This window comes from Pithys albifrons, chromosome 6 (genome assembly GCF_047495875.1).
Source record: "Pithys albifrons albifrons isolate INPA30051 chromosome 6, PitAlb_v1, whole genome shotgun sequence".
Classification (NCBI taxonomy): domain Eukaryota; kingdom Metazoa; phylum Chordata; class Aves; order Passeriformes; family Thamnophilidae; genus Pithys; species Pithys albifrons.
In genome coordinates this window covers 47,166,680-47,191,138 of record NC_092463.1, presented here as the reverse complement: position 1 = coordinate 47,191,138, position 24,459 = coordinate 47,166,680, and the positions used below count along the sequence as shown (strand labels likewise).

Here is a 24,459-nt window from a genome sequence, read left to right as displayed (position 1 = left end):
GTCGTTCCTGTTCTCACTCTCTGTGGTGCAAACAAGCTAAGCAAAAGCCTCTCGAGTCATCCCACAGATCTCCCAGGCCTGCCTCAATTTCAACTCTGCAGGGACCATAAATTAAAAAGCAGCTAACAAGGGTTTTGGAAGTGGAAACTAAAGTTAGTGTTCTTACTGCTTCAGATATGTCATGATTAGCTCAGGACTGATACCAGTCATGGCAGAGAAAACCTCTGAGCATGTCAGGAACAGGGCAGGTACCTCTAATCCCAGGAATGGGGCAATGCATTTTGCAGTGTCCTAGCACACAGACAGAAGAGTGTCATCAGCCATATCACACAGCCACAGGAGAGGGCAACAGCAGCTGTCACCTCATCATGGCAGCTGGAGACACCAGTGATACCTTCAGGAGCCTCCCTTCCTACCCAGGGAGGCCTATTCATCATGCAGGAACTCACACCTGGAAATACCCACTTTGCTAACAGCAGCATCAGAAATGGACAAGAAGTCTCTTCTGACCATGAGTCCTTATATATCCCCAGTATCCTTGTCTCTGGAAGTGTTTGGAAGCAATCACTGAATGCTTTCAGGAGTTATATTCCTCTTCACAGCTAAAAACTCTTTATTAGAATCAGATCAAATATCAAGCACAGTCAAGGGCAAATTAAATGACATTTCATTTCCCAGAGGTGTAAGACCAAGTTCATAGGAGCTGTCTCTCTCCTGTTGCTATAGAAGCAGTGCTGGAAACAATGCTCAATCTATGCTGAGTAAGGCTGCCTTGAAAAGGACTGTTCTTCCAGTAAAAATTAAACAACTCCAGCTAAAAAGAAAATATTCCTCCCCCTTCTGCCTTGCTCTTGTGTAGCACAGTTTAATGACTCCACCATTCCATTTATGCAGCTATTTTTGGACCAGCCTGAAAACTCCACAGGGAGGCACCAGCATGTGAGTAAACAACCAGGAGGCAAGGGCTGCCCTCAAAGCAATTACTTGATGACCCTTCCCCAAGGCTGGGGGCAGGAGAAAATACAAAAAGAAGTCCCTGGCCCTAGAGCACACACCAATAAGCTCTGAAGAAATTCCCCAGCTCCAAGCCATCAATCCCTTCCCTGAAACACCTTGCTCAAGTGGTTCCCCACAGAGGCCCAGGAGCCAGGCTTGCTCGGGTCCTCTGCCGCTTCAAACAAACACACAGGCAAAGGGCAGCTCTCTGTGAAGGGCACAGAACTACAACCAGCACAGCAACTTCGGCAAGTCTCTCTCAGCCTATGTCCTGGTTTCTGCTGGGATAGAGTCTGTTCTCTTCTTAGTAGCTGGTACAGTGCTGTGTTTTGGATTCAGTTTGACAACAATGTTGATAACAAACTCATGTTTTGGTTGTTGCTAAGTAGTGCTTATTCCAGATCATGGACTTTTCAGTGTCCCACTCTCTGCCAGTGAGGAGGTGCACACAAGGGGAGGAAGTGTGGACAGGACAGCTGATCCAAACAGGCCAAAGGGATGTTCCATAGCACAGAACACCAGGCTCAGTATGGAAACTGGGGGCAGTTGGCCTGGAGACACCAATCACTGCTGGGGGCTGGGCTGGGCATCGATTAGTGGGTGGTGAGCAATTGCATTGTGCATCACTTGTTTCTCTTGGGGTTTATTCTTCTTTCACTCTCATTACTATTATTGTGATTATTATAATTATTATTACTATTATTATATTTTACTTGGTTTCAATTAACAAACTGTTCTTCTCTCAATCCATTAAGTGTTAATTATATATTTTATACTGATTCTCCACCCCATCCTACCAGGGTAGGGGAATGAGGGAGGGGTGAGTGGCTGCATCGAACACAGTTGTCAGCTGAGGTTAAACTATGACAATGTGGCATCCACTGCATTTAGAGCTGGCAGGAAAAAGAAACTGGAAAAGAGTTCCTCTAACAGATACAAGCACAAACCAGCTGGACTTCAAACACAGCAGGAAAATCCTGCAGTGGATTTCTCCACCAACCCACCCTCATCTTACCTTAGCATTCTATGAAAAAACTTCAATAAAGGAAAGCCTAAAATTACTTTGGAACTTAATCCTCCCCACACCCACCCCTTGGAGGTCAACTTTCAAGAGGGACTGTATCATCTCACCTGATCTCTGTTATTTTAAAAGTTAAAATTTTCAAGGCCAGAAGTAGTCCACTCTAAGTTCTATAGTAGTACGTCCTACCCTGATTAACCATCAAATACCAGGAAGATTCAAGAAGACTTTGGGAAATGTAAGAAACCATATACTTTGTTCCCTCAGGAGCCTTTCAAAATGTAACTGGCACACACCCAGCAATCAAATTACTACCCTGAGCACAGCAGAAAGCAGTAGAGCACTTTGCTCCGCATGTAAGAGACAGGAACACGGCAAACATCCGGCACTGGACAGACTCATTATCCTTCTTTCAATTCATTCAATGCCACTAGTGAGCAGGAGGGGAAAAGTAGTCCATACAATGGCTCACTCATAGGTTATTTAAGACACTCAGTAAGTCCTTAAATATTAAAACACACCCAAGAGAAAATCCAGCAACAACACAGATGAGAGTATCTAAAGAAACTGAGTAACTACCTTCAGTACTAAATGACTACTGTGAAAATGAGGTCCCTCTAGGATATATAGAGGAACCCAGAAAACAAAACTCATCTCTTACTTTTGAAGAATTTAGGTTAAACTCTAAAATTCATGCTGGAAGTAACCAGTGTCAATTCTGGCAGAGAAAATAAACCTTCTTTTATTGACCTCACATGAGTGTCCCAGCACTGACTGCTCAGGGTCACCTCTCTCTGCAGTGGTAGATGCACATACAGCAGCAGCAGCCTCTGACTCCATAACCACTGCTCTGTGCCCAGACACAGGAAAACAAAAAGGCTACTTCGGCAAGCTGATGCAGACCACACAGGGTAATCAATGTAAAAATTTGGGACTATACTGATGCCCTTTGTACACAGGGAAACCAACTTCCCACTTACATATATCTAAATATATTGTTGATAATAATTACATAACTACAATAATTTAATTTGGCTACTCTCACTGCTCTCATCTAAGTTGGCTTCCCTCTCCCTTCTTTTATTCCTAAAAACTCTTTTTTCCAAGGAGGTTTTCTTCCACATGTAGACATATGCAGCTAAAGTAAAGCTTGTGACACCCATGAAAGCAAAGATTTCCCTCTGCAACTGTCTGCTTTTCCCTCCTCCCAGGCTTCCAGCAGCACACCTGTGAGCCAGGATCCAGACTTCCCCAATGCCTGAGGGCAAACAGCCCAGTGATGTCAGCAACCAGGATTTTGTCCCGGTGTAAGCACAGGGGTTTAAGTTCTCTTTTTTTTCCTGTCCCAGGCACACTGCACACATGGAGGTAAGCTCTGGGGAGGGCACAATGGACAGAGCAGGCCTTTGTTAGGCTCTCCAGAGCCCATCTCTGAGGCTGAGCACAGTCTCATCCCCCATGCAAGAGCACAGGAGCTCAGCAGGAGGCTTGCACGCTTTCCTTGCTGAAGGGGAGGAAAAAACCCAGACAACGGGGACTCAAAGGTGCAGAAATCAGCCTGACAGTTCTTCCTCTCCAAATATAGAAAGACGTCCTCCTAATAACAGCAGATGTGACCTCCCAAAAACCCTCCAAGTGGACAAAGTACATTGGAGACATCAAATCTTCCCTCAACGCTGGCAGACCTCTTGCCTAAGCCAAGTCTCTCACCAAAGATGAAGAGGGCTACAGCAAGGGGAGACCTGCAATTAACCACACCTCAACTCCTCAGCAAGTTGTACTTCCACACAGGACTGGACTCATCCCTTCTATGCCACAACAGCCAAAACCACAAGCACAAAGCCCAATTCTTTCCCATATACACATTCATTGCACACAGTGCTTGACGAGCACACTCAAGACCTCTTCCTGCTCTAGCACTGGCTGCTCTGGGGCAGAGCTTGGACATGTGTCCATGTGCTGGGCTTCTGTGCTCACCATACACTGCTGTGATGGCACACACAGCTCTGCACAGAGCTCACAGTGACCATGGAGAAAAACAGCAAATCACCTCTGTTTCCAGGGCAATGTGGGGGTGAGATACGGGATATGAATTCCTCCCCTCTGGATTCCACCAAAGCTATTAAGAAATCTTGACATTCACAAACCTTGACTCACGCCTGCCTTGTCAGGCACTACAGAAGTCCTGCTCACTGGATGGCATGCCAGAAATGTCAGCGTGGCTGGCATCTGCCAGCTGGCTCTGTTAGCATATAAATTAGACCAAAACCACCCTTCCCCCTTATTTTCTTTATTGTTGCAGTGCGATGGTCACTGCGGATCAGAGTACTCCCTGAAAACACAAACGCAACACAAACAGTGAGGCTGCTACTCTGGCAGACAACAGGTCAGTAATGCACTTCAGATAAAACAGAAACCTCTCCCCCAGTAATTCCTACCTTAAACCACTGGGTCCCAGTTTTAACTTCATGCTGTTAGTTAAAGAGCCAAAGAATATGTTGTTCATAATCCCACTATGGTGGTAAGTCATACACTTGTATTTAAAGAGCTGCCAAGGACTTTTTTCAGTCTGTGTTGACCTTACTGCACTACTGCCCCAGATGCACCTACTGAGCTGTGTAGTACTCTTGGCTCAGACTGGAGTGTCATACCCACCTGACCAGCAAGACCCAAATGCAGCCCAGACCCCAAAAAACATCCCTTACTCTGCCATGCAATGCCAATAGTGCAAAACAGTAATTGTCTGCTTGATGTTTCTCTTCTCTACTTCTTCCCAATAGGAGCAGAAGTGTTCCGGGGTGAGGTACCAGACACGTTTTCACATTGCCCATTTATACAGCACAGCAGATCTTTCTTCCACAGCATCTCCGAAAGGTGTTTCTTCCTCTCAACCCATCCCTCTCCTACAGAGGCAAAGACATGAGAAACATGCTACAGATTCCAGCACAGCTCCACAACCTCTTAGGAGTGTACAACATCCATGTTGCAGCTACAGGGACAAATTTCACCAAAGCACAGGCATTTAGCCTTACAACTCTTTCCACTGCCCCAGATCCCCACTGCTATTTTCTTTGCTATAAAAAAGTAAAGAGAACCTGGGTTGAACAAGTGAACTTTGCTCCTCTTGCATTCAGCTCTGGTACCAGCCACAGGTAAGAAACAATAGTCAATGCCAAACATTTTATATCACCCTCATCTGCCTCAGTTTTTCTTTCATCAGCCTCATTACTGCTGCCTGGAACAACCTGTGGGTCTGAGCAACATCCTCTCTTGCACCTCCCGCGTCTCATTTCCACCTCTCTTAAGAGGCTGTGCCACTTCCAAAATCCTCCACACTCCCTCTCTGGGATGCACTCACCTCAGCAGGCAGGAAAGGCGTCTCCACAGATGCAGGCAGTGCAGTGTTAATCATGAGTGAGTTGCACAGTGTGTATTTGGTTGGCTGCACCCTGCGGACAGTGCCTGTGGGTCAGCACAAAAATGAATTTAAACAGCTGCCAAGGACACTCCCTTAATGGCCACAGAATATAATTCCCAATATCCTTCCTTATCCCACTAAGCCAGTATCCTGCCTCCAATAGTGTCCAACACTGCTGGCATCAAAACCATGCAGGAAATACACACACAAATACATATATACCAAACTCCATGAAAAGCTCAACTGGCATGTCATGGCCTCTATTCATGCCTGCATCCTTCTAAGGAGCCGGATACACTTCCAGTCCTGTGTTGACCTTATTGCACTCCTGCCTAAAATGCACTTATGGAGCTGCACAGCACTTTTCCAGCTCAGACTAGAGCATAATAACCACCTGACCAGCACAAGGAACTCAGATTAGAAACACAGACCAAGCTGGCCATATCCAAATGCCCAGATCGCAAAACACACCTTGTACTCTGCCATGCAATGCCAGGAGTGCAAAACAGTCATCATCCCCCTGCTCCTTTTGCCAAGAGTTGTATTACTGACAGCATCCAGGACACAGGACTAATAGGAGTGCCTGAATTCATTCCCCAGGATCCCAGACTGTTGAGATCACAAGCAGAGGAGTCTGGCAGGCAGGACAGAGAGAAGCACAGATGAGAGAGATGCCCATCAGCAGTGCTCCTATTACAGTGCAGATCCTTGCCAAGAGGGCCTGGGAGCCAACAGTTTCTGTACTATGGGGAAGGATGGAATGAGGTGCTCTCTGCAGAACTGATGGAACACCTCATCTCCATTCTGCAGGTCTGCTGTTCCTCATTGCTCTTTCTACACCTTGGCTTCAGATATGGGGAGGTAGGGAAAAGCACATTTCTTACAGCCTGGGAAGATGGTCACCATCCTAGGGGAAAGCTCTGTCAAATTGCAAATGCAAAAAAGAATGGGGAAATGGGGGGATTTTACAGTGACACTGCTCATTTTCTTTTGGCTTTTCTGGGCAAAAGAAAAATCACATTTAGGGTCTTGAAAGATAGGATGTGCAAGTGAGACAGAAGGAGACCTCGTCTTTACCTTTAGAATCTTGAAGGTTTTTAAACAACCAGGAGACTTAGGTTTCTGTTCTTCGTAGCCAGAGAAGCTGAGATGAGCTGTCATTTCCAGGAGTGCCCTCTCCCTCAGGCTTTCCATGACCTCAGCTGTCAATGCACACACTCAGGGACAGTTGGAGATAACCCAGTGTCAAGCCCAGGAGCAGAGGGTAGAGTTGAGGAGTAGAACATCCTCTCAGGAGATTCCAAAACCAAGCCTGATGAGGCCACTGGGGATAGTACTGATGGACTGGGACATGAAAGGCAAAGCTAACCCTTTTTGTTTTCAGTCAGGAATTTTTTTTCTTTCTAAGCATCTATCTTAAACAGAGTAGCAGTCTGATTGCATTATAAATGACTCCATCACCTGGAAACACCAGACAGGATAGTTTGCCACATACAGGTATTATATAGTGATAGAGACAGTACAAGTACAAATATACATAAATATGTATTTTCCTTCCATGTAAAACAAGCAGCCCAATGCACTCCCTAGAGCAGAATCCAAACTATGCAGAAGCAACAAGTGAATTTACCTGTGGGATCACCCGGCTAGAAGAGATACAGCCCATCAGCCAACCTCTTCTTTCAGGGCTGTCTCAACAGCAAGGGTGTTGTTGCCTTCCATGTATGTGCAACAGACAGCTAGAGCTGTGATATAACTTTTATTAGCTGGGAATAATAAAATATACCTGCTGGAAACTTCCCAATGGGAAAAACAGCACTTCATCTGCCACTCCCATCTAGCGTTTTTGCTTGACAAGGGAATACAAGTAGCTTTCTTCCACCCCCCTGTTGAAGAATCTCCCACACTCAAAGACACAAACTTACGGGGGCTGCACTGAAAGTAGCCTTTGCAGAGACAAGATTTTGGCTGTGCACGCCTTACTGTATTTGAAGAGAAGTCTCAGAACTCTGCACACTTCCAAAACTGGTATAAGACTTCCCTCTGCACAAGAGGACTGGGAAACAAAAGCTTTGGAGAAAACTTTTCTTGGATTGATATACTCTGCTTACTCAGAAGATGGCTTTTGTATTAAAGGCAACAGGAGAACCATAACCGCAACAGCACTGTGGTAGTTCCTGTTACTCAACACTTCACTCTCTGCAGTAAGAATAAACCCCCTTTAACACACCTGTTTTGAGGGAGGTGAAGGAAAACTTGACTTAAACTCCCAAGAAATGTACCACAGGATGGACTAACCATCTCAGACTCCAGAGTAAAATGGTGTGTCACACTTGGAACAGTATTTCAAGCACTCAGAAAAGGCAGGCTCTTATTGTTTTCTGGAGCCAACACATAGCAGGGACTGCCAGGACTTTTACCTGGCAACTGGGGGAGTTGTTCTCCGCCACTGCAGAATGACTCCATCGAGAACGTAAACCATTACTTTAAAAAAGCCACAGACCAATGAACACATGTAACAATTTGGAATTAAACACGCATCTTACAGAAATACAGCATTTGGACAGAAGGACACACAGGTCAGGAACTCAAAGACATTATCGGCAAACTACAGAGCAAGGATGTGATGCAAGGAGAGTTACATAGAGAAGTTCAAAAGCTGACACATCCTCCAACTCACAACCCAAGCTTTTAGCAAGGACATCTGAATCCAAGTACTGGCACCTAAGAGCAGCAGTAGCAAACCACTGTTCAGGTCCACCTACACAAGTCAGCATTATGCCTTTAACAGGGACCTGTCACCAGATGCTTCACGTAAAGCATAAGTGATGCTGTCCCAGCTTCCAACAATCCAATTCCCCATTGTCCAGCTTACAACAATCTGCAAACTGGTAATTGTCTGTCCTAGGCACACAGACTGCTTCAGAGAATATAAATACACTAAAACTTTTGCATCAACTTCTCTAGTTTCTGTAAGCTCAGCAACAGCTCAGCAGAGAAAGATACTCTGCTCCTTCCATCACAGGCAGTCATCTTTGGCAACATGAGAGTCACCCAGAAAGGCTAGGATGGGCCTGTGTCTGACTGGTGACATGCTAAGAGACTCTTCAGCCTCAACAGTACCAGGTGGCAGATATCCATTGCACCAAAAGCTTTCCCTAAGAATGTTGGCAATGGCCTCACAGGTGGCAAAGGAGATGCATTTTGGCAAAAGGAACTTACTTCAACAAAACAGTTTCAACAAAATGGCCACTACTGGGCCACCTCTGATGAGTGATGCCATTTTAATCAACCCTTGTTCTAAGAGCACCATGTGAACTCTCAGAGCAGGCCAGGAAGAGCTGTAGGGGACAAAGGAAGTGAAGCAGCATCATTTAAGAGATGCTCCACAGTAGCCTGGAATAAAGATATGTCATTGCTAAAATTCAACAGGATACTGCAACAGGTTGATTACAAAAGCCCTTCAGGAAAACTCGAACTTTTTTTAAACTTGGAGCAGTTTGTGTTCTTTATGAGATTACGTAAAGCAAAGGGTACTGGGAAAGATTCTCACGGCAAGCAACACTGCGGTGCAGGAATAACCCATCAACACCTGCTCCCCGTCCGATATAGCTCCCAGGAAATGAAGGAGATAGAACATCCTTTGCCTGCACCGCGTAGTAAACAAGGGCTCGCTCTCTCCCTCCTCCACCTCCGAGGGTCCTACAAGCCCAGCAGGAAGGCCAAGACTTTATTTGTACAACAGGGAGACTTAACTGAGCAAAAGGCAGAGAGGGATAATATTTTTTCCCAGTTTCATTTAGAACACCTTTACTAATGCAGAGGCTGTACAAAGTTTCTGACACCCCCCGCAACAGGTTAAAACACTTTTCTAGAAAAAAAAACACCACCAAGCAACAGAAAGCATGCAAGGGTCAAGCCGCTGCGACGCTGTGCAGTGGCACAGGGGCTGGAGGGGAGGGGAGGCGGCGCTGCGACAGAGCCGGGCTCGGCACCAGGTACCCCCGGGCCCGGGGCTCCGCTCTGTCCCCGCTGTCCCGCGGCTGCCGCTCCCCTCGGCCCCAGCGCCTTCTCCGCCCAGCTCCCCGAGCCCGCCCGCGCCCCAGCCGGCAACGCCGCCATTTCGGGGCGCCGCCGCCGCTGCCTCACCCTCCGCTCCGCTCCCGCCGCCACACGCCCCGACCTGCCGCGCCGCCGCCCAGGGACGGAGGGAGGAGGGCAGGCAGGGAAAGGGGCCCCTGAGGAGGGCGGGCGGGAGGCAGGGCCGGCCCAGCCCACCCCGGCCCGGGCCGCCTCCCCGCCGCTCTGTCGCGGCCCGGTCCCGGCGCCCCTCGGTCGGCTGTCCGTGCCGCCCGCAGTGCTCACCCCTGGCCCCGCGCTGCCTTTTCCATTGCCGCAGGCCACGGCACACCGAACCCCAATGGGAGCGGCTTTTTTGTTGTTTTAAGGCAGCAGACCTGGTTGTTAAAGTTTTTCATGAAACACCCCGTAAATGAAGATCAAGCCCCGACTGGCACATTGCCTCATCCTTCCATGACCTCACTTCAGCCGCAGCCCACACACCTCAGTGCAGTGCGGCAGGAGCCCCACGCCGGGAGATCGACCCTCTCCTGCTGCCCTCCACCGCTGACGAGCCACTCACGGGGGTTCAGGGATGGGGCGGAGAGAGCATATCTGGGCAGAGAGGGAGGAGATAGGGGCAGGGGAAGAGGGAATAGGCCTGTTTGGGACCTTCTGGATGCTTGCCTTGAGTGTGAAATGTAACCTCTCCATGTGCCCAACTCAAAAATCATCTTTCCCAAGGAATAAACTCACTCCTCCCTGCCTAGGAATCCTGCCTAAGCTTTATGTTGGAGCTGCTGGAGAGCCAAGTGATTGAGCAGAGCCCTGGGGGACAGCTCACGCTCACTCACTGGCAAGGTTTCACGCAGAGCACGTGGCAGAGCCTGGAAGCCACAGGAGATGCCAGCCCCTACCCCAGGCCTTGGGTATCCTGCTACACCGGGCTGCTGCCTTCTTGCCATGTCCAGGGATTTCAAGCACAAACAGGAGAAAACATAACCCCTTCCCCTGGCAGATTTGGGGCAGCAAACAGGCATGACCAGGCACAAGTGTTGCCTGCGCAGAAACCATGTGCTTTGCAGAGCCCTGCAGGTAGCGACAAGGTACATCACAGGACCCTCCATTTCCCAGTTCTCAGCTTATTACTAGTATCTACTTACTGGAGATACCTGTTTGCCTTGAAAAGACTAATTTCACCTGGTCAGGTGTCCTGTGGACTAGTAATTTCAGAAGTGCTCTTGTGTTTGCAGAACAGGGCCTTACCCAACCATGTGGCTTGATATGTATATAACATGTAGAGTCTGGACTATTGTAGCCCCAACAACCAAAATTTCTGTGTAGCTCATAAACAGCCATATAAGTAATGGGCACCTGCTAACAAAACACTGAAATGCAGCCCCCTGGGTATGTTGGCATTGAGCAGGAGATTCCCAAAAAGAGCATTTAAAGGTGTATAGCATGAGCTGTGAGATACATTTACAGTTGGAGATCAAGTACTTGGTCTCTCTTTATATAGACTAACCAATTAGCAAGTAAGAAGAGCATGAAAAGACACAAACAGAAGAAGGTGACAGGACAGAAAATAACATGTGAGAGTCTGCATGATCCCCATAGCTGGAACTCATTAAATGTGAGTAAATGGAAACAGTCCCTTGGAGTTCAGGCTGCTAGAATAAAGAAGGTAGAAGAAAACACCATCTCAAACCTTTGCAATTCCTGCATTTGTCCTATGGGAAATCTTAAACTTAACACTGGGGCTTAATGCTCTCTTTTCAGCCCTGTTTTGGCTTTTCAAAGAGATGCTGTCAGGCTAATCCTCTTATGCTTACCCTTAGCATATTAACATGAAAGAGACAAGTGAAACACAAAGCAGAGTAGAGTGAGGTCCCTTTGCTGGAATGCAGAGATTTGTGGGACCATGACTACTTATTGGAGCAGCTGGTGGGGATTTTTTTGCTTTTGCCCCTAAATCTGTATGTATACACAGCTGCACTGTTGCATGTGCCAGGATAAGGCTTCCCAGGCTATAAGAAGAATACTTTCTTGTGATAGGATTCCAAATACCTTACAGATTACATGCAAAAAATCACTTGTTCACTAAGAGACTGCAGCCAATATGGTGAAGGAATAAGGCCCCAGGCAGTCTTATTTTGCATCCTCCCTCATCTCATGCCACCTCAGGATATCCCCATTATTTGCTTTTTATTTATGCTGAAGTTTCCATCAGTCACTTGCAAGAGGTGACTGCTCCCAGGTGTCTTCTATTTAGAGGCAAAGAGAGATTCTGACACAACAAGGGAATGAATTAAAATGAAGAATTTTGTGGAAACTTTGCTCTGGTTTGGATCTGACATCAGACACGTCTAAAAACTAACAACATGCACCTTTAGACTGTGTGTGGGTCTTCCAACAAGACATTTAATTATTGTGCTGAGAGACAACAAAACACCTACCAATAATAAACCCATAAACCCCACCCTGGTTCTCACTGTTGTCCAAGCACAACCTGCTCGAACTCTGTGCCATTTTGTCATGCTTGAAGCAAAAATCCACCTTTTTCTGCTAAAAAAAAAAAAGGTTACAATGAGCTGCTTGGGTTATCAATTTATAGCAGGGGAAATGAGTAATAATCTGTTTGGTCAAAACTGCAGAGTGACTAGTTCTGTAAGGCACGAACATCCAGCTGGAGCCATGCCAGGGCACAAGGATTAAAAGCAACCGACTTCCTAACTCTAGTGAAAAGGATGCATGGGACATTAATAAAATAAAGGTTTAATTCTACAAATATAGCTAATATACATGCCCTCTCTGAAAGCACTACACCCCCAGACACTGAGGTAGCATCTCTCCTTTTTCTGCCCCCCTCCTCCCTGATCAGCTGGACTCTGGCTGCTTGAAAGAGATGAAAAAAGACTGGAGATTAATTTCTCCTGTGCTGCCTCCAAGACATGGATTAACGCTACCGCCTGTGTACCACCACGGGAGACAGGCAACTTCCTGAGCAGTGAGAAGTCACTACAATCAGTGACTGAAGATGGCAGGCTGAATCTCATGCAGTGCCTGAAAAAAATCTCTCAACACAACAGTTTGTAAGACAGCATTTCTTTATTGTCTGTACTGTTTGCACACTGACAAAACACGCTAACGGTTGCACATTAAAAGAACCCGGTAGTTCTTGCCATTGCAATATGACAGCACTGATCAAGGTAATACACAGACTGCCGGTACTTATGTGTCAGCTGTAATTTCACGCCTTTGTCTTTCATGTGCTCTGTACAGAGTGTGGGAGGTGCATGTTCAGAACATTAGCTACTGCTTGCTTCCTTTGCAGCAACTTCACAAATCCTGCTGCTGCAGGTAAGTAACTGTTAGCATCACTCATGTGCCACAACCAAAGGCACCAGTTCTTGGTCACCAACTCCATGTTAACCAGCCCCTGGAGCTCCCCTGACTCAGGTGGTGGGTTCAACCTGTTCAACAGGTGATAATGTCTGTGCTCCTTCATGCCCTCACTGATTAAAAAGTCAAATCTATGTTCAGATAAGAGGTGTTTTCAGAAGAGATGATTTCCCTTCCTACACGTTGTTTCTTGAAAACACAAGGAATCCCACTGGCAGCACTGCTGCTGTTACTCTACGCTCCACACCAGCTACCTTGGTTCTGGACCTCTTTTAGTTTTCTGATTCCCAGTTTCTGGAAGGCATTACTACAGTTAAACACAGTGTGAGTCACAGCCAGCCAACAGTAATAAGCAGGAGCTTATTACTTTTAGCTATTTCTTTTACTCTGAAATACTGCTCTTTCAGAGAAAAAACTTCCTATCAGGAGTAAAGGACACCAGGAGGAACTATGGAAATTCTTTGTAATACTGATGTCTGTAGGTGACTCAGAGCAGTTTTCCTGCATGGGATGTTCCCACAGAAATTTGTGCAATAAATAGACATTCAGAGTAACTGTCTTATCCCAAGAGAGGAAAGGCAGTGAACAAGTACAGGCCTTGCCTATGCTGCAAGGCTTGGGGGACGGCTTCAAGGCTGCAGGAACGCATCTTGTGCCTAAAATGTGAGTCACAAACAGGCTCAAAGGTGAAAGGGAACGGGCATTACCAGAAAGCTCACTTGGTCCTACAGGACTTTAAGAGCAACTGAGCTACAAAATAGAAAGCACCACACCCCAGAGCACACCAGATGCTCCATGCCCAGGCAGTGGCAGCTGTGCCAACAGGTGCACTGCTGGGGCCAGTTTCTACCTCAGCTCATGCCTCCCCTTGCTCTGTTTTGCCCCACTCCTGAGCGACAAGAAGGCCCTTTCCCACTGGGAACAAGTTCAGTACAGCTCTTTTTCTCAGGCCCATCACCAGGAAAGTGAGGTTGTTGCACAAGGTCACTGCAAGAGAAAAATGTACATTTGACACAGGCAGCTGCTGTGTGCTTTCAGGATGGGTACATTGAAATCACTGCAGCAGATTGCGATCTTTTGGGACTGTGGGTAGGGCATTTCCGAGTTGCCAGATATTCTTCAGGAAAGGATAGGAGAATGGGAGGAAACAGGCAGTGTTCAGCCTTACAACAGGCTATATATGGCTCCCCTGAGTTTTACAGCACAGCTCTGGCAATGGGTTATGAATCAGCAACACATGCCAGCGCCTCTGAGTCCCAGGGCAACTGCTCTGTGTTCTGTAAACAGTATGAGAGGGACAGTGAGAAGGTCCATTAGGGTAACAATGAGATGAAAGCCATTGGGATGACTCATTCTATCAGTTCATACCATATTCACACATGGAATCAGTTAACTACAGTATTGACAAGTCCAACTTAATTTCACAGTAAATACAGGGTTTTATCCAGATCTTACAGGAAGTGGTGGAAGTGTTCTCATTTTACACAGCAGGATCTCAGCTGGGCGCTACTGTCACAGAACCAAGAGGAGATGCTGCTCTCTGAGATGGATGGATCATACTTGGAGGTAGACCAAATTTAAGTTTCTTAAATAGAATTTTACTGTAAGAGATAGACAGAAACCATTGTGTCCTTCACTCTCTGCTGCCAGGCCAATTCTTTACCAGAGAGAAAAGGAACAAGACTTCATCCCTTCCCAGGGAAGCAAACTCTCCAGATAGAAGGCGCAGTTTGTCGTATTAGCCAAGATCAGCCAAACTCCCCCAAAGAAGCAGAGGCCTCCAGAGACCAGGGCTGCATGTAGAGTTGGGAAATGGAACAGTCCAGGCAATATGCACATTTTGGCCTGATTTAGTGTCTCAAAATTCACAGACTGGGAAAAGCTGCAGCTTCCTCAAGTCTCTGCAGAGCTGACACCACCAGATTCAGCTTGCTGGAAAGGAATCCCCAGCCTCACGATACAATGCTGGTACATATCTCTTGCTGACACATGCAGATGTGCCTTATGTGCAGCACCCTTTCCTCCTGCCGATATTTTCCAGCTGCAGGGCATTCTCCCTCTGCCTGTCTTCTTGTGCTGTCAGCAACCTGGGAAGAGCAGTGCAGATCAAGAACACAATCTAGTTACTGAGATCTTCCTACCAAGCCATTTGCCTCTGCCCCTTGGTCCCCACCAGCCATTTAGGATTGTAAGAAGTGGCTGGCCGAAAGACTGGACTGCTCTGGAAGTTGAGTTAGATAAACCAACACACAGAAAATGAGCATGTATTTCCAGGGAAAGAAACTGGACACATACAAGAGGGGACTGCATGGCTGAGTAGTCAGAGTACCAGATTGGGGTGAGTGGTCTGTGCCTTATTCCCAAGCTCCCACACTGATGTCAGACTCTTGGGCTCTTTGCTTCACCTGTCTGGGCTGTCTTGGGTAGCAGCATGGTAATAAAGCATGCTGAAGGCATGTACTATGGAGACACAATTCACCTAGCTAATAAGTAAATCTTCCCAGTTAAAAAACAGCTAAGTCCTGCTGTGCGTTTCACAGAGATGATGCAGGAGGAGAAGGAATAAAAGAAAAAAGGATAGTTTCCTTGCAAGATTTCAAATACTTTTTTTTCAAAACTACCTGTTTTTTTTTTTAAATTAAAATCTTAGAGCAACCTTCTTTCAGCTTAACAAAGCGACTTCTCTCCCTTTAAAACTACTGCCTCCAAAATAACATGGTCGGTACAGTGCTTATTAAGATAGGGAAGAAAAACCCTTAAAGCTGCATGCAGACTTCCAAAACACCAACTTAAAATCTGTGATAGTACACAAGGTTTTTGTGGTGGAATATTCAAATTAAACTCCCAATCTTGCAATAGCTAGCTCTGCCAGATGAAGCTTTGTGCATGAAAGCATCCAGTCTGCTCTTGGGTGCTCTCCAGGCACAGAAGACAAGGACTTGGAGTCAGGGAATCAAGTATTTTTTGTGACATGGCTGAAAGGCTCTGACACCCCCCTCTTCTTGCCCATTCCCCAGGAGAGCCCATGCCAATCACCTATAACTGGGGAAATATCCCAGTGTGACTGTTCATGTTCACTGACCTGGCCATGTGCAGCATGGGCTCCATGATGTTATAGCCAGTCATCGCACTGCACTCGTAGAAGACAGCCTTGTATTCCTGCCAGAGAGCACAGCAAGCACCCACATTGGCTGCTACCTTTCTGCCACCATTCATCTCCTCCTTGGAGGCAAGTCCACCCCCACCACCAAGAGCTGTTCCAAGAGCAGCTAGGGCTAAGGGAGTGGCTGTTACCACGCTGCTCACCAGCCCAGAAAAAGGGGGTGCTTTTTCAGCATTGGGGGCGCAGACAGAGTATCCAAAAGGAAGCACTGGGGAAGTTGGTTGGGAAGAGAAAATATATGCTTAGGGTACTTTAGTTCTCTTACCTCTGTATTGCAGAGTTCAGAAGAAGGGGAATGCCTTTGAAACCCTGCCTCCACCCACCCAAGGGCCAACATACCAGCAGGCATGCAGACAAGGAAGTGAGAGAAGAGGCAGGATGATGTTCCATTAGAGTCTTCAAATGGGAAAACAGCCATGCATGTTCCCCCCAGAAAGACTGCAAGAAAGCATTAAGCCTCAGGAGAAATAAACAAGCCTGCCTCAAGGGCAATTGTCTACCACATAAGAGCCACCATCTCATCCTCCCTGGTACCAGAGGGACCTTGGTACGTGTTTACATTGCAGAAACAGGGGGTGGGAGATAGAGGGAAGGTACCATACTGAAAAATGGCTCCAAGAAGGGCTTTCTGTCAGCCAGGCTGCCCTGCTGACAGCTGGAGGGTGGTTGCAGAGCAGGTCAAGTAGCAGAGCACAGAGTCACACCTTTGCCAGCCTTTCCCCCTCCACCCTGGGCACGTTCCGGGTCTCTCTCTGCATAGCATCAGTTTTATTTCCAAGCAGAAAGACCACAGCTCCATCCTCAATACCTTCCTGCAAAGGAAACAGAGTAAAGCACCCTGGAAACTCAGCTGAAGGAAGAAAGTAACTCAGCGTAGATCCTTCCAGCCATGCAAACAAGACCTTCAGTGGCAGCAGGATCGGGCTCTTTAGCTCATTACAGGGCCATTCTTTCAATAGCCCCAGGGATTTGTGAAAGGAGGCTTAAACTACTGGAATATATTGCAGATGTTTGGCATGTTCTGCTGGGAGGCTGATAGAGGGGACACAGAATATAAGTTCCTCTCAGGGAAATAACACGCCTAAAGAAAAGCAGCTTGCTCCACAGGCTGTTGGGAATTTGAGATCGGGCAGAGCTTCTTAGTAAGTTCAATAATTTTTGTGTGTATGTGTGGTGCTATTCCTTTGATGTGCTGTCCTAAACTCAATGATCCCTTGCTACAATACACTGGCCAAGCAAGCTAAGCAACTTTCAACTCTTGTATACTGTCTCTGTAGGGATTGTTTATTCATAGGCAATTCTTAGAACTCCTAACCTCTGGTAAAACTCCCTGAGGTTCCACTGGCTCACTGGAGCATCACCAGATGCTCAAAGTTGTTTCGAAACTTGAGTGCCCTGGATGACATAATACAGTACGTGAACAGCTTCAAAACAAGATAAATACACAGATGGGCAGAGGAAGAGAGATAGTAAAAGTTACAGATTTTGTGTGCTTTGATTTTCTGTGTGCTCAGTTTAACTTTCCTGAAAGAAGCCTGATTTTCAGAGGCTAGTTAGTTTTGAAAAATCTTAACCTTTGATCTTTTAGAGTTCAAAGAAGTAGCTGAGAGGTTGTTTGTTTGTTTGTTTTTCCCAACAGGCCTGTGGAAGTTAATAATATTAGAAACTTCCATCCTATGCTTATTCATTTCACAGGGCTGGTGGTGTTTTTGAGACTCCCCATAATCAAAACAAACCCACCCTTGACAATTTCCATTCGGATCTTGATCATATACACACAACTTATTTAAATTATATAGACAGGGAGATACAAACCACAGATGAATGCTTTTACTGAGAGTTTGGAAAGAAAAGGCAGGGCAGCACGCTGCAGTATTAATACAATGTTACCAAATTTTAAAAAAAGAAATAAATTATCATTTGTTAAAGTTCGAGCAAACAAAGAAAACAAAAACAAAGCTATTACTAAGTTTTCATTCTCATCTAGAAATCTCCAAGCAGAGTCAGGATGTGACCATACTGCTGAAGGTCAGAGTCTAAATGCACCAGGGCTGTCTCCCTTTCCTGTGCATAGGCTGGACTCCAGGAGATCTCCTTGCCTGAGCACAGCTGTGATGTGATCATGTTGTCAATGCACATGGGCTGTTTACACGGACTACTGTTTTGGCAGGTCCCACAACATTCTGCCACAGAAACAGCCCTCCTTCACTTAATGGGCTACCACTGGCTTTGGTACCTTCAACACAAAGCCCCTGGTCCCAGACTGACTATCACAGGCAGTATCCATAGCATCTGCTCTGATAATTCAACTCCACAAGGTCAGTAGGACCTCCTGGGGCACTGGAGAATGTCGCTCCCAGGCAGACCATTGGGACTGGTCTGGAGCAAGGCAGTGGCAGCACCACCAGCATTGGATAGCCACGGTCCCACTCTCACCTGGATGCTGCTCATCCAGTTCCGCACTGCCCTGAAGGAGCACTCAGCTGTAACGTCGTACATCACCAGTATCCCATCTGCCTTCCGGAAATACTGCTTGGTAATACTCCGAAACCTGAGCCCAAACAAAAACCAAAGGCACTCTCAGAACCACAGCTGTGTAATGACACGAAACAGAGTGGGATTATCTGTTTTTTAGTGCAGGGCCTTTGCAAGGCCTGGCAGCCCCCATGTGTGTCCCTGGGGGCTGGTGTGTACCCTCTGGTGACACGTCAGAGCCTTTCACCTCTGAGGCAGGCCAGGCAGCCAAGGCTAAGCAGGAGTTTTTCCAAATGCACAGTGCTGAGAAGGCAGGAAGGAAGACCTTTGCAAGTCAGGAAGAAAGAAACAGAAGAATATGTTTAGGTGGGACAGGAAAAGGCAATTGCCTATGAAAAGGGAAATTGATGGAAAAAAACATGATCTTTCTCTAGAGTCCAGAAGAACCTGCAGACTAAGATGTACCACAGTACAAACTAGGCATGCATAACATCTGCCCCAGCACTGCCAAAACAGCAATTAAGATCTCAGCATCAGCATCAATACAGTCCGTTCCCAGTTCTAAATATATAAATCAATGCCATGATACATAAAAAAATCAGGAGTTAGACATAATTTCCAGGAAAAACTCTCACCAGACATCTATTTTGTCCTTTCCATTCCAATTAAAACCACATTTTGTGAATAAATTCCAACAAAAAAAAAAAAAACAACAACAAAACCAAACAAAGAGAACAACAAAAAACCCCCACAAAACAACAAATCACCAAAACCCAAACCTTAAAATCTCTAAGTAGTTTGTGACAGAGCCATGATATAACCACACTGATTGCAAAATGATGGAATTAAATGTAACACAAGCACTGAGATCTCACTGGAGAGCTGTGTATTTCAGCCCTGCACAGGATAAACTCTCCTGTTCAATACAAAAAACCCAAACCCCCAAAAAAACAGAACAACAATAAAACTCCACAAAACAACAAACCACTGAAAACTAGGATAGCAAACTCTCTATGCTGTTATGAGCCAAGAAAATCTACAGCAAGCTGTGACCCTCCTGAACTCTTCAGATGGTTGCCTGGAGCCTGTTCTTTCTCGCTACCATAAGGGCATGACATTCTGGCAACTACCCAAATGAGAAAGCACAGATTGTGTCTTTAGCAGTCAAGGTGCACCTCTAGTACTGCCAGACAGCCTGGATGCTCCAGAAAAAGCATCAAAGGTAGCACACACTGCCTCAGAGAAGTCATCAAGGAGATCTCCTTATGCTTCAAAGGGTTCTTCTGTCTCTTCCATAGCATATCTACAATTGGACACCTCCAGTTAGAAGCAATTAGTATTCCTCCAGAAGTAGGAAAAGGTTTTGCTTCTTCCTAAGTCTCCTATTCAGTATCAGCACTGAGCAAAGTTCTCCCTTGCAAGTACACATGTAAGACCTGCTAATGCTGCAGGGATCTACAGTAAGGGTCCTTCTGCAGAGACAATATCTTGAATTTGGTCTCTTATGTCACTGGGACTCAGTAACACGTCACAATTTTTGTCATAACAACTCCCCTTACTGCTCAGTTTCAGCACTGAAATAACCACAGGAGTCCTTTCAGAAGTCATTATTTCTTCAGCATGAAGCTTGATTTTGGAAGAGATAGTGCTTTTCCACAGATACTCCTACTGAGTACATTCCCACCAGGTCTGCCTAGTCTAGCTGACTGATGCAGACAGCATCATTGGCATAGTTTAGGATTATAATATTCCCATGACCTTGGCTGCCTCCTGAAGGCTTGCCCCCATAACATATTTAGCTCTAAATACCCAGTACTTATTTTTGTCAGGCCCTTGAGGTTCATGGTTCCCTTGAAATAGCTTTTCATATTAAGCTTCCAAGTCTATCCTAAATAAAATGTAATTTACATCAAAGTAGTGAGGGGCCTTCACCTCTAGTAGCAGAAAAGGGTCAAGTGTGTCCTCTACTACTCTGATCCTCACCAACAGTACTGATAACATCTAGAGATGGCCCATGCTTTTGAAACTAGAGGTCTTCAAATGGGGAACCTGTGTTCACTGTTACAAAAAGCTGGACAATTCCTCTACCAAGAATTTTCACTTCCACAACTATATCAGAAGTGGAAGGGGTCAATAACCTCACTGACAGAGTCCAGCAAGGTAGTTCAAATCACCTTCCCTACAGGCCAAACTAATTCAGCTGGCTTTAACTGCTGAATCTGATCCAGAAAAGTTCACACAGTCCTTTCCACCCCCTCAATAGCAAGTGGTGGTGAGCAGCTGGGAACAGCAGTAGCACTACTGAATCTGGGGACAGAATGTCTATCCAGAGCCTTAGTTTCTACCCCAATGTGCAGCTCTGTTCTGTAGCTTTTTCCAGAAGCAGGCTGCTGCAGGAGATCTTTGAGGGCTGGAGGAGCTTGGAACCTCACACCATACAGTGATCTATGGACAGACTACCTTGAGTCACAAGCATGCAGGCCAGACATATGGAAAACTACTTTTCTGTCAATCCTGGGTCCTGCTTCACAGCCATAGCTTCTAGCAATCTCTGAAACAGACCTTTACTGCAGGCTCAGCACTGGAGTAGCTGCTGGGACCTCTCTGGTCCTTCTGAAACTGAGTTTTCCCAGGGATAGAAACCAGCTACATGCACTCTTTCCCTTTCCTACGCTGGCAGTAAGGCACCCTCACAGAAATTACTTACCTTTCTTGTCCAGCTGTATCCCACAGTTGCAAGGCAACCTGTGTGTTATCCACCATTAGACTCTTCACCTGGTAATCAATACCTATCAGGAAGGTAACAATGATCATAAGGCAAGATGGGGAGAGAACAGCTGACCATTACCATGGCCAGGATCAACTGTTTAGTTCAGGGAAATTGCAAGATTGATTCAATACTGGGAGAGGGACCAGCTTTACCTCTAGTTGGGCTGTAATACAGGTAAAAAAAGCATTTGCCCAGGCAGACTTTCCCACCCTTTTTATCCAAAGGAGTCAGGGACTCTATTACTTACCAATGGTTGCATTGAGCTCAGTCAAGAACCTGTCATAGCAGAAGCGGTGGATGAAGGAACTCTTCCCAACACCAGAGTTCCCCACAAACACCACCTTAAAGATGCGATCTGGGAAACAGCTGGCTGGTTCCAGTGCCTGAAGCTACAATGGAAGAAAGGGACTCAGTTTGAAAAAGTCCAGCTGTAGGCTGTGCTTTGATTTAGCCATTGGACCCTTGCACTATAAACCCATGGAGCTGAAGTTAGATGGAAAGAGTTAGAAACCCTCAAGTCCCTGGTAACAGGTGTTTGAGGAAGAACCCCAAGAAACTACACTCACCCGTGTTTCGGTGCCAACAGGCTGTGCTCTAGGAGGCAGCAGAGCAGCATCTAAGCCATCTGCATTCTTTCTGTAGTCAGTGTCACCCGTCAAAGTCATCTTAAACCACTCAGTATCTGCTGCCAAGGGCCATCTCTCCTTGCCTCTGTTGTTGTCTCCGAAGTTTGTGTTGCCTCCTTCTCCTGTCTGCATCCATACTGCATTGTCTGGGAAGTATTTACAGTTCTTTCTGTTGGGTTCTTCCACTGCCACATCCTCTGGGAAGGTGAAGGGAAGGTCCGCAGAGGCCAGTTGTCTGTATTAAAGCTCACAAACATCGCAGGTGGAGTGGGAGGGCAGGGAGCGAGAAGATAGGGAAGAGGAGGAGGTTGCAAATTTCCAAACCAACCAATACAATCCAATTAGTGTATATGCAGTGCTTGCAGGAACTCTACTTCACATACCCTCCCCATACTCCCCATGACTAAGGCATCAGTGGCACCCCTAAGGAAAGAGAGGCAGCTCACCTGAGCTACGCTCATATGTGCCGACAAATACTTCATTAGTTTTAATAAAAATTGACAGCTTCTGGATTTTTCAAGAATTCTTTGCCTCCTGCTTTCCCCCATACTGAAAAATGAGGCAATGCATACAAAGGTTGTAAAAAAACCTATTTAAAACAAAACCAAAAAAAAAGGAAAAAAAAGAAGCAACAAATACCCATCTATCATTTTACCAAATACAAAACAAAGGTTTTGAGGTTCTTGAAGAGGGTTTTGACTGCAGGCAGCAGAGTGAGGGCTGTCTGATATGCTCAGGAGGCTGCATGGAGTGTGCCCTCTGCAGCAGACACACAGCTGTGCTCCAGGGAACCTGCCCAGCACTCCCAAACACTGCTGTACCAGAACCTTACTGAGTTCAGACAGCAGAAACCTGCCACAGGTGTGCAAATTGCAGTGAACATGCTCACACAGGTGTCACTCTCCCTGGTGTTCGCTCTGCTCTGGCCTGCATCCATGCCTGGCCAAGCTAAGGGAGCCAGGACCTGAAAGGTAGGTTTTTTTAAAGCTTCCAACCAGCCACACTGGCTCTGAGTGGCAAGAAATGCCCAGGACCCCTGTCCAAGCTGCGGGAATAGGTGTTGCACGGACTGTGCTCACGCAAGAGCAGGCTGATGCACTTTGCTCACAGGGAGTAGAGCTGACACAGTAAGTGGAGGAACAAAAAGAACTAGACAAAGGGGGTGAGAACACTTAGAACTCAGCCAAAGGGCTTTATCCACCACAGACATCTCCATTGCCTTCACTGGCCAGCAGACTGCATTTGGAAGCAAATTAGAGCAACCAGAAGCTTACTACAGTCAGTCTCTTCAGAGGCAGTACATTCCACCTCTCTTTGCAACATTTTTCTCTTGCTTTAAGTGCAGGAATCAAGACAACTCTCCTTTCTTACTCCTACAAGTACACCCCATCCGGATTGCAAAATTCCCCTGCTGTCAAGCCTACACTTCTTCCATAAAAGGGAGTTCACATTCCTGGTTGCTGTCCTTGCATCTGTCCTGAATGCCAGCCTAGAGCCAGGCCAGCTGGAACATCTCCCCACTCAAAATCAACACGTACTCCAGACTCAAGCTCTTGGGAATGGCCCTCATCTCCCAGGGCTGGGACAAGTCACACAATGAGGGGCTGAGATTCAAGAGCCTCTTTGGTGGGGATGGGTGGGAAGGGGCAAACACAAAACTTTCTGAACAGTGACTCCAGATCTAATCTATTTTATTCATGTTTCTTAAGCAATATGGGAACACAGCACTGGGACAGAGGGCCAGCAACTACTGCTCCCCTTCTCATATCACCCTTACTTCTAGACTTCTCCACCTGTTAGGCCTTTTCAGTGGGGTTATGCCAGCAGTAGCTAGAAGGATTTCTGCAAGAAATAGTTGGGAAGGAAGATGGGAGAACTTGGTTGTCTGATTTGAGGGATAGCATTTGTGCCAGTCACACAGCCAAGGAGCTCTGCCTCAGACCTATCCAAACAACCTCCCCATCTGGGCTCAAGAATCAGATTTGCTCCACAGTCTACCTGCTTTCCACCAGTCCATGAGCCAAGGACCCTGGAGCTCAATTCTCAACTGGCACTACCAGAATTGCAGGCATTAAGGGTGAGTTGAAGCTGCAAGAAACTCAGCCTAGACCTGTGTCTCTGGTTGGCACTAGGAGAAACCAGGGAGCAATGGAACCTTCTGCAGAGACCTGGTAAGAAACAGCAAAGTGTGCTGCCTTTAGAACTTGTTTGGGGCCAGCAGTTTCAGGTGAGATCCAGATCCAAGCCAGATCAGGCCTGGGCTGGCCTCCCCTACCTCCCAGAGGAACCAGGCTTTTGGCCAATACTGGTGTGCTGGTGACACAACAGTTTCACAAGGGCTGATGCTAAATGCCAGCACAGTTAAGGCAGGCAGGCATATGTGGGTATTGAAGCCACTGTGTAGTCTGCCTGGACAGTGGGAAAAAAAATAAAGGCCTTGGTCACACAGACATGTTGCCTGTCCTGGCTGGAGGGAGGCCTGGTGTGCCAGGGGAGCTTCTGCATAGGTGTAGAGGGAGACGGATGGGA

The 24,459-nt window shown here is 46.6% G+C and overlaps 2 protein-coding genes across 5 annotated transcripts in view; both read right to left on the bottom strand.

The window, feature by feature from the left end:
• CD151 (CD151 molecule (Raph blood group)) overlaps positions 1–10,084 on the bottom strand; it is a 34,608-nt gene extending 24,524 nt beyond the window's left edge. The window contains exons 1-2 of one of the 3 annotated variants that reach the window (XM_071558750.1): positions 9,585–9,628; positions 5,376–5,479 (exon numbers count right to left, since the gene is read on the bottom strand). The gene's annotated coding sequence lies outside the window, so the exon portion shown is untranslated. Of the gene's footprint in view, positions 1–5,375; positions 5,480–9,584; positions 9,694–9,998 lie in introns of those variants that run through there. The other 2 variants (XM_071558751.1, XM_071558749.1) reach the window with 2 other exon arrangements.
• Positions 10,085–12,599: 2,515 nt separating this feature from the next.
• CRACR2B (calcium release activated channel regulator 2B) overlaps positions 12,600–24,459 on the bottom strand; it is a 51,661-nt gene continuing 39,801 nt past the window's right edge. For both annotated transcript variants that reach the window (XM_071558747.1, XM_071558746.1), the window contains exons 12-18: positions 21,871–22,165; positions 21,552–21,693; positions 21,242–21,323; positions 18,496–18,610; positions 16,764–16,871; positions 15,979–16,055; positions 12,600–14,983 (exon numbers count right to left, since the gene is read on the bottom strand). In XM_071558747.1, coding sequence (XP_071414848.1) covers positions 14,899–14,983; positions 15,979–16,055; positions 16,764–16,871; positions 18,496–18,610; positions 21,242–21,323; positions 21,552–21,693; positions 21,871–22,165 — 904 coding nt within the window. In that variant the 3' untranslated portion in view covers positions 12,600–14,898. The remainder of the gene's footprint in view (positions 14,984–15,978; positions 16,056–16,763; positions 16,872–18,495; positions 18,611–21,241; positions 21,324–21,551; positions 21,694–21,870; positions 22,166–24,459) is intronic.